The sequence below is a fragment of the Gadus morhua genome, chromosome 7 (assembly GCF_902167405.1).
Source record: "Gadus morhua chromosome 7, gadMor3.0, whole genome shotgun sequence".
Lineage (NCBI taxonomy): Eukaryota > Metazoa > Chordata > Actinopteri > Gadiformes > Gadidae > Gadus > Gadus morhua.
Genome location: NC_044054.1, coordinates 9,652,533 through 9,663,105, shown reverse-complemented (window position 1 = coordinate 9,663,105; position 10,573 = coordinate 9,652,533). Strand labels below are relative to the sequence as shown.

At 44.1% G+C, this 10,573-nt stretch overlaps 1 protein-coding gene across 1 annotated transcript; it reads right to left on the bottom strand.

The window, feature by feature from the left end:
• Positions 1 to 1,276: 1,276 nt before the first annotated feature.
• On the bottom strand, positions 1,277 to 10,265 carry mks1 (MKS transition zone complex subunit 1). The gene is made up of 18 exons (XM_030362242.1): positions 9,898 to 10,265; positions 9,439 to 9,560; positions 9,076 to 9,128; positions 8,794 to 8,952; positions 8,470 to 8,567; positions 8,110 to 8,238; positions 7,192 to 7,296; positions 6,921 to 7,029; positions 6,626 to 6,682; positions 6,469 to 6,511; positions 5,830 to 5,892; positions 5,265 to 5,335; positions 4,956 to 5,025; positions 4,732 to 4,839; positions 3,538 to 3,671; positions 2,854 to 2,936; positions 2,449 to 2,546; positions 1,277 to 2,178 (listed from the first exon to the last, which is right to left on the bottom strand). Exons 1-18 carry the CDS (start codon positions 9,972 to 9,974, stop codon positions 2,081 to 2,083), a joined length of 1,677 nt encoding a protein of 558 aa, XP_030218102.1. The 5' UTR covers positions 9,975 to 10,265; the 3' UTR covers positions 1,277 to 2,080.
• Between the last annotated feature and the right edge of the window lie 308 nt (positions 10,266 to 10,573).

Here is a 10,573-nt window from a genome sequence, read left to right as displayed (position 1 = left end):
GATCATTCTAATACACACCACTCTGGGGGAGTCTGATGAGGGGGTCCTAGCACCATGGGGGAGTCTGAAGAGGGGCCCTACCTCTAGTACCACTGGGGAATGCCTGAGTAATGCTCAGAGGTAAGAAAAGGATATCCTATTGTCTGTGCCTCCATCCCAGAGCCCAGATAAATAGATATATCCTCAGTCTGAGCCGTTAAAGCTCGGTCTGTTTGGTTGAAGCCCAGAGCAACAGCAGAGAGCAGACTCCCCTGTAACCCGGTTGTGTCTCCATGAAAAGGAGCAGGTCAATGGAATTCTCTGATATTTAACAGACGGAAAAATGATCAAGATTATCAAAAATAATATCAACCAAACATCATAAATACGGTTTATTGAAGAGTCCAGCAGGAGAGAGCGGACTCCCCTCTACCGAGCTGTGTCTCCATGAAGAGTGACCGCTCTATGGGAACACATGTTCGCTTTAGAGATCAATCTGTCTATTGAGCAAAGGTAAAGATTTATCAAAGAATATCAAAATGCAGTAATCAATTGATGAACGGATCAGAGTTCAGACCAGAATTCAAACAAAAAGGCACATCACAGGGCAAACTGTTATTATTCTGTCAAACAAGTCCCACAGGTGTCGTTGCAGGATGAGAGATATTGTAGGAAGAGAGCAACGTCAAAGCATTCACTCTCTCAAAGGGACTCTGTTCCTGATTTTAAAACACATGAAGACATTCAACATATATATATCATCCGACATGTCTTACGGCCACATATTTGGCTACTATGTACTAATATGTAGCATAGTACAGTTGAAAGACAAAAATTGTATGATGCTGTATGTTTGTATAGTTCAGCATACCGCAAAAATTAACACGACTGTCCTACACGTTTAGTACATATATTTGATAAGATAGCCTTTATTGTCATTTTACAGTCGCCTATACAACGCAAGGCGACATTTGAGGTTGAAAACCACCAGGCATGTATGGGTTCTGTGGAAATAGTCCAAGTCGCTGGCAAGCGACCCAGCCCCCCGGTACCAGTCAGACTGGAAGCATGGCAACTGATGTACCAGAGATAGCCCATGCTTTGGGAGGAAGGCCTACGGTAAGCCCCTGATGAACCAGAGATCGCCCACTCTTTGGGAGGTCAAGCAGAGGCCTACGGTAAGCCCTGATCAACCAGAAATCGCCCACTCTTTGGGAGGTCAAGCAGAGGCCTACGCTAAGCCCTGATCAACCAGAGATCGCCCACGCTTTGGGAGGGGAAGGAGATACCCTTCATGTATTTATTTATGCATATTTTATTTAGATGTACTCACACCAGATCCAGTGATCCAAATACACAATACATATTCAGAAACATTCGAATAAATCAAGTCAAATAAGTAACATAGTGTAAAAATTAAGTTGATTTATAAAATTGTTTATATCTTTACAAAGTTTTTTGATGCCCATCACCACAGAAAGTTGACCAAGGAATTGATAGCATCTTTGTGAAAAAGGGTTTCTCATAGTTTCCGTAATACTTACATACTGTAATGTCTCTAAAGCTTGTTCCAGATTTCACAGGACAGGTCTAACAAAGGCAATATGTCTTTAAACTCCAGACGCTAGTCAAGGTCTAGTTTTTTATAATGGCTTAACATTTTCAACAATTTGACCAGAATAAAATCCAAAAAAAGCTTCAAATCCAACGCAAACACAAATATCAAAGTATGGAAAGTCCCAAACACAAAACCTGTTCCACCTCCACAAAGCATCGCTACACAGCTACAGTGAGCGTCTGCGTCAGGACTCAGCCTGGCTCTGGGTCTGGTCTACGCGTCAGGGTCTGGTGTACAGCCTGGATCTGGTCTTCGTTGTGGACTGGGTGTGGGTCTCGTCTACGTCGTTGCCTGAGTCTGGTCTACCTCGTGGACTGGGTCCGGGTCTGGTCTACCTGGTGGACTGGGTCTGGGTCTAGTCTACGTCGTTGACTCAGCCTGGGTCGTGTCTACAGCCTGGGTTGTGTCTACGTCGTGGTCTACAGCCTGGGTGTTGTCTATACGTGGCGTCAGCCAGGTTCTGGTCTCCAGCCTGGGTCTGGTCTACATCATGGACTGGGTCTGGGCGCTGGTGTTGATGAGATCCCCAGGTAGGCTCTCCCGGGCCTCCTGCATGCGTCTCCTGGCCCTCTGGAATGCCTCTGGGACCGACCACACACACACACACACACACACACACACACACACACACACACACACACACACACACACACACACACACACACACACACACACACACACACACACACACACACACACACACGTAGAATAAAGTATATCATGGCTGTTGGCTGAGGGGTTAGTAATACAGCGGGTTGATAGCGATCAGAATATCTTGGCGTGGAAACTATTCTTGAGTGGAGCTGGCACATCACATATAGCTAGGAGGACAGGTGGTCCGTGTCTCCTACCCATGATGTTGTAGACGGCTCCTTGCTGGCTGAAGCCCCCCAACTGGTCCACCACACTTTGTCTCTTCTTCCTTAGATCTCTGGCGTCAACGAATGCCCTGTAGAACGTGAATAAGCAGATAGGCAAAAAGAAAACCCAAATAGGTAAAAAAAAATACACCTAGAAACTAACCATCAACTAAATATAATCCTGAGGTTAAGACAGTTGTTCAGGTTTTAGCTGAGTGGCTGAGATAATGTTGAGCATACGAGTAACATTGATTCAAACTGCTTCAGCAGATAGCATTATGGTGAAAACTAATATCAGTTGTAAATATTGCTTAGCGCTGGTCACTTGGGAGGTAGCTGCCTCATAGCAGTAACACAAAGGAAATATTGTGTCAGCCAAACGTGTCCATCACTCACCTGGCGTGCTGGAGACAGTGGAGGTTAAAGACTAGACTTCCTGTAGTTTCAGTACAGAATCCAAATCGACTCAGTCGGTCCCCCTTAAAAACATTATAAATATATACATGATAAATAAGTTACATCATATCATACACACACGTGTATACAGTATGTGTATACAGTATGTGTATACATATATATATATATATATATATATATATATATATATATATATATATATATATATATATATATATATATATATATATATATACAAACATATACATATATATACAAACACACACACACACACACACACACACACGTGTATATATATTTATTATATATATATACACACATCATATTTATTACATCAAGTAAGTGAGCAAGGTTCGGATTATAAAAATAAAGTGAATTGTACTTATCGCAAAGAGTAGGGGCTTCCCCAGTGTTCTGGCCCAACCAGGCTCATTCAATCTGGCCCCCCTAATCAACCTCCTGTACAATTGGCTGACTCATTAATTCCCTCACTCTCCACCTCAAGCTGGTGTGTGGTGAGCGTTCTGCCGCAGATTGGCTGCCGTGCATCACCCAAGTGGGTGCTACACACTGGTGGTGGTTAGTGAGGTCCCCCCTTCACTGTAAAGCGTCTTTGAGTGTCTGGGAAAGCGCTATATAAATTCAATCTATTATTGCTCTTACTTTGAAGGTTCCTGGGACCCGGACATAGCTGTGGTCCTCCAGCTCAGGAGACCCCCCGATGAAGAAGCGCCTCAGCCCCGACACAGTGCCCGTCTGCAGGGGGCGCCACGTGTGGCACGTCACTACATGCTTACCTGACACACACACACACACACACACACACACACACACACACACACACACACACACACACACACACACACACACACACACACACACACACACACACACACACACACACACACACACACACACACACACACACGATTCATATGCATGTGTCTTAACGACCAAACACCTTCTGAGAGGCGGCAGGTTCAAGACTTGATGTAATATTAAGTAGGGCCCGACCGATTCATCGGCCTGCCGATTTAATCGGCCGATTATAGCCTTTTTGAAAATAATCGACATCTGCCAAAAAGACGCCGATTACAATCGATCTTCTTCTTTTTTTTTCGAAATGTTATTGCACTTAGTGTCCAGATTGCGTTCCTACTCGCCTAGCTAACTAACAACTTTAGCTGGAGTAAAAAAGGAGATTGAATTTTACCGTACAACATGAAAGCACGCTCGCTCAGGCAGCTGCGCGCTCACCTCACCAATGTACACAAGACGCGTTGTTTGAGCATGTTGTGCCTGTTTTTCTTTAGGTCCCAGGCCATGTTAATTTGTTATACTGTAGACTCTAACGGTGAGACTATACTGCTCAGCACGCACGTGTTAGTCACTGCTCACGAGCTCGGCACATTGGGAGTTATTTATTTATTTTACATTTTAAATTACACTAATTTTTGACTGTAAATGTATTCTACAACACTCAAAGGTTCTGCATTCAATTTACATATTCGTCAAAAGTGTTTAAAGGGTATTTAAGGTATCAAAAACTACGTTTTATATGCTTTTTTTTTTAATCGGCCGATTAAATCGTAATCGTAATTTTTCTCTGAAAATAATCGGAATCGGCACTCAAAAATGAATATCGGTCGGGCCCTAATATTAAGCATTAATATGAATGTTCCACAATGAACTCGGTATGACTGCAGAGAAACAGTCAGTAAAATAGATTCCCTTTAAAGCCATTCCAATCATGACATTTGGTCACACACATCGCTTGACAAATGACAATCATTGTAATCTCCGTTCCAATCTGCCAGCCGTTGGACTTGTTGGGAATGAGTATAACTCCTGACTCACCAGGAGTGGCGGGGAACACCAGATAGCCGTAGCCCTCCGTCCGGTAGCGCTGCCAGTAGTCCAGCGACAGCACCTTGAAGTACAGCACCGGCCACTGGGGAAGGGATTCTGGTGGCATGCAGTGAGGCGGTCATTAGCAGCCTTCACACAACAACACACATCTGAGGGACGCACAACCAACTCCATCACACAAAAAACACACATCTGAGGGACGCACAACCCACCTTGGCTCTCGTTCTCCCTCAGGTGGAACGCCTCGAAACTGAAAGGGTAACTGAAGAGAGCCACGCTTTCCTGTGGACAGGGGGACACCTGGTGAATCACCAGTCTCATTCTGCCTACAAAGTTACCGCCTTCTGCTCCTCACTCGGTACTAAGTACTGCCTTCTGTTCCTCACTCGGTACTAAGTACTGCCTTCTGTTCCTCACTCGGTACCAAGTACTGCCTTCTGTTCCTCACTCAGTACCAAGTACTGCCTTCTGTTCCTCACTCGGTACTAAGTACTGCCTTCTGTTCCTCACATGGTACTCACCTTCCCTATGGTCTTGGTTCGGCAGGTCTGGGTCACCCCTGAAAGAGGCTGGAAGGGCAAGGTGGACCAATCTGAGGAGGAGCAGAGTTCAACATGACACTGAAACATGAGTCTTAACTAATTTGGACCAATCTGAGGTTCAACACGACAGTGAGACATGAGTCTAAACCAAGGTGACCAATCTGAGGAGGAGCAGAGCTCACCATGACACTGAGACGTTTCATGAGTCAAAACCAGTAATTGACCGTCCAGTCAGAACCATCTCTGCAGTAGAATCTATTCATTAAGATGTTTTTATACTCCCTGAAACACGGCGTGATCACTCTCCAATACTCTTTATCAAATGAACTCCTTGTGCATTGAAGTTTTTCGACAGTATTTTTAAACAACCAAACTAGAACCTTTGGTACTACAAAGACTCACTATTGGGCAGCTCCATGTTGTACTACTGGATCCTGAAGTGCAAAGAGTCTCACTATTGGGCAGCTCAATGAGAAGTGGACTTACAACAGGGACTCACTATTGGGCACCTCCATGAAGAAATTTACGTACAACAGAGACTCACTATTTGGCAGCTCCATGAAGAAGTGGACGTACAGGTTGTCGTATTCAAAGCCCAGGGCAGACACTGGGACATGGAGAAGAGGAGGAGAGGAGGGATGAGCAGGGATGAGGAGACAAATCGGAGTAGTCTGGTGTTCTGGAATGGTCTAATGCAGACATCCCTAACCCGGTCCGCGGACCGGAGCCGGTCCGTGGACCAGTTAGAACCTGGCCTTGAACTGTTTCCACAAAAAAATAAATATATATTTTCTTTTTGCATAACTTAGGATACACGAGTCATGTTATCTCCTCCAAAGCATAGACTCAATATACTTATTTGTAGTGGAGAAAAGGGAAACATTTAGTGAATTAATCTGAAAATCAAGGACTGTCTTTGCACTACTTTTTATTGAAGTCGGAGGTGACTTTTCCTGTGTTTGTCTTATAAGTATATATTGTAGTTTTTATATGAATGCATTGTTGAAGGGAGCCTGATACTCAGGCATTTCTTTGCAGTTGCTTTAATTGTTGTGAATATGACACATAAACCATTTTGAAAAACAGCCCCATCCTTTGTTTAAAAATGATGCATCTTAAAATGCTGCATTCTAATTGACAAACAAAAGGGTTGGGAACCCCTGGTCTAATGGGTCTCACTCACCGATCTCCCCGTTCACCATGAGACGGAGGACTCCTGGTGGTGGCTAGAGGAAATGCATCAATCAACAAACATTAGTATAGGCTGGCAAGCCATCTCCTTTCTCAAACAGAAATTGTCCCTCTTAAAAATAAATTACCCACATTTTACATTGACTCACCATTTCAAAATCATGTCCAACCAAGCTGTTAAGGTAGTCTTTGTGCCGTGAGTATAGCTGTGGATAGCATAAGGTATTCAGTAATAATAGCCTTGGTAGCCAACCATGGTTTGGCTGTTATTAAATCCTTTGACCTAACACATGAATGTGTTAGGTCAAAGGATTTAATAACAGCCAAACCATGGTTGGATTGGTCTATTACACCTGACGCTTGATGTAAGGAGAGCTGAAGTCAGGTTTAATAGACAGGTTTAACGGTCTGTTAAACCTTCAGCTTGACGTGAGAAGAGCTCACATCTTTGTACATGTGCTGCTCCTTCTCCTTGTCCTCCGCCGCCATTGCCGTCGACACGTTGTCCAGAGTGAGACGCCACACTTCTTTCTTCTCTCCGTTGGTCTCGACCCTGCGAGTCACACACAGACATGTCGTATCAGAGAGATACCTCTTGTTGGGTCTCATCAACAAGAGGGGGAGGTGTGTAGTGAGAGGTGTCTGAGAGAGGAGAGGACCCCAACATTAACCAAAGGATAAAGATGATGAGGAAGGGTTCCCGTTATAGACCTACCTGTATGGTTCCTTCCCTTTGTTAAAGTCTGGTTTCAGGAGGACAACGCCATTTCCGTCCGTCCTCACAGTGAACAGAAGACACTCATTCTCCTTGAGGCCCAACCTGGAAACACACACACACACACACACACACACACACAGACGGTACAGTACAAGACAAGAGGGTTCTGCAACATTCACGCCTGGATAGTGAATACAATCATTCGTCATAATTCCATTAAAAGGTGCTGTAGGTACGATTACTATGGAAGTAAGTAGTTATTTACATTTCACATTTTTTTAAGGAATGCCTAAGCCATCCATCGGCTATCAGTGAGGGAAACGCTCCTTGGGAATATTCTGTACTGTTTGACAACGCCTGCTTTTGGATGGGAACATTTTCTAGACTGCTCGTGGCTTATCAGGGCATCTCTTCCTTGATTGGTTGTCAGTATCCATGTTACCCCTAATTCACAGGTGAATGGCAGCACTTCTAATTGGCAGAGAAACGTGTAGAGAGGAAGGGAGCAGAGAGGGAAGAAAGGTTTTATTGTGCTTTAATTCAGTTTTATGTATCTTATCTCGATCTCTTCTGTTCTTTCACTTCGCAACTTCCAAATCTTACATTATAAAGAGTATTAGATCCTGTACAGAATTCATTACTTTATTGAACGGTTTGAGGTAGATGACATTAGTTCTAACATAATCACCCTTAACGAATGAATCCATACTTCTCACAAGTAGGATATTCTGTAACTTTATTGACCCAGCTGTCTGACTGCATCCAGACAAATTCAGCTTCATGGCTCCACTAATAGCTACTTATGCAAACATTTCACAACCAAAGACTATATGACAAGGGGAGGTTCTACACACAACAAGCTAGGTTTCCTGAGGTCAGAACATGGCCGCATGTGATGGTTCCCCCTCCACTCACCTGCCCGGAGGTCCAAGGTCAGCCATGATGTGCATGGTTGTCATGGCGTTGGTCACCACATGACTGCTCTTCACAAAGTCGTGCGAGGGCTCCCAGGTAATCATCTTAGACCGGGGAACACTGCAGTCTCTGCGGGCGGACCACAGCACCATGAACACCGGTTTAAATTGTTCAGCAACGTAGCTTTGGGAGATAATCCAGTGTGTTGCCTTACTATGTTGGAAATACTTCAGCCAGCCGATTAAATAACAAAGTAAAAATATATTCCCTCCCATGCATATTACTGTTCATTTTTTAACATTGTTAGTCTAAAAGCCTTCCAATGAGGTGGAGGCCGATCTGAGCAACAGGACGACCTACACGGTGCGTCTCTCCTGGCGTCGGTTTCTGACCGTGGACATCCTCTCAGCCAGGAAGGTAGGGGCCGACTGGGCTGTGGTCACCGAGTCTTCACTGTGCTGTTTCATTTTTTTTTTTTTTAATAATCACATCAGAGTTTTAAATAGAGAACCGTGGAACACACAAACAGAGTGTTTTTATCACAAGGGTGGGCTTATTCGTACTTGCACATAAAAAAAGTTACATTTCCTCATGTCCATCTCATGCATTTCTCAATGTGTGTGTGTGCGCACGTGCGTCTGTGCGTGTTTTCGTGGAAACGTGTGCATGCCACTGGAGCCCCACCAGCTGCTGAAGGCTGGTGAAGCGGTCGTGTTCGGTGTAGGTGAAGACCCTCTGGTTGCGTCGACCCTTGGTCCGGAGGAGGGCCCTGACCTCTGTGTGGTACTGCTTCTCCAGAGGACTGTGGCATGCTGCCTCGCTTTGGAAGAGATCCATCTCACTCTGAACACACAGAAGAACACACTGGTGGTCCAACAGGTAACGGTTGAGCATTAAGAAATAAGGAGAGACATTAGGAGAGATCCTAGACATTCTAACTACAAACTAACTGGCCTGTACTGGTACCTGGCTGAAAAGCTTCTCCTGCCAATGCACCACAAGCTCTTCCACATTATCTCCTAGAGAGAGCGAGAGAGAGAGAGAGAGAGAGAGAGAGAGAGAGAGAGAGAGAGAGAGAGAGAGAGAGAGAGAGAGAAAAAGAGAGAGAGAGAGAAAAAAGACAGTGTTGTGCTGTATTTTTTGCAAGGAGGAGTGCATACTTAGGATTCTTGATCAATGGTTTTTATATTTTACGCACAAAACAGGGTAAACTACCAGAAGTCAGATCTTGTATTATCATATGTACTACTAAGTGCAGATGTGATAACTACAATACTTAAAGTGCACATTCATCTGTTACTAACAGAGTATCCACTTCGTGAAAAGTACCAGCTTGGGCCTGCGGGGTCAGGGTGTCCAGCTCAATGACCCCTGGGTTCTGTTGGGACAGCACTGTCTGTTGGAGATGCTGGGACAGCACCACGCTGGAAGTCACCCTCTCCACACGCACCCTGAGACACCCGACAGCAGACACCAAAACCATTTAAATGAGTCATCATCATGATTACATTGTAAGGCGGTCAGTATTGTTGGTCTTTAATGTCGTTTCCTGACGGGTTGGAGGTCTTTAATGTAGTTTCATGATAGTTGGAGGTCTTTAATGTAGTTTCATGAGGTCTTTAATGTAGCTTCATGATGGTTTGCAGGTCTTTAATGTAGTTTAATTAGGTCTTTAATGTAGTTTCATGATGGGTTCGAGGTCTTTAATGTAGTTTCATGATGTGTTGGAGGTGACGTGAGGCCGAATTAGCGAGATGGAAGAAGGCCAAAAGGTAAAAGATTACTTACGATATCCTGAGGTTTTTGATAGCATCCCTCGATCGGTACACAGCCTCACTCGTGTCTGTATTCCAGCTTTCTGCCATTGATGATGTGAAGGTAACCAAAAGATTAAACTGATAGGGGTCGAGCTTGGTCAGCTAAACTTTACCGTCTGGGTCCGAGTCTCCAGACACCTGCTCCCGTGTTCATTGATGGATAAACAGCTATAAAGCCTCGTTACATCAATGATCTGGAAGCTTTCTGTTTGAAGAGTGAACCACCATGATGCTAAGGAACAGATCAGAACCAGAACACAGTTTCAAGGAAGCCATGAGCGTTAGGGCCGTTGCGTAGTAACGGACTTCTTCTTCACTCGGTCACCTGAGCAGCACATATTATGCACCACAGTGACGCCTGCAGGGCGGGATGAAACAACATGGACAAAACACCAACATAATCAGAATCAGTAGGCTACTACATAATGTATTTCCTGTAAAATATGGTTTAGTAAACCACATCGTTTAAGACGCAAATAAATGATAAATGGCTTAAATCAAGTGAAATGACTTGAACAGAGTCTAAATGGAGTAAAGAATGTACACACCATTTAAAAAAAATAAAATGGTTGGAAACAAATAAAGTGAAGAGTTAAATAAATAGCTAAAGTGATCAATTTTGAATACATTTGAGATAAAATATAAAA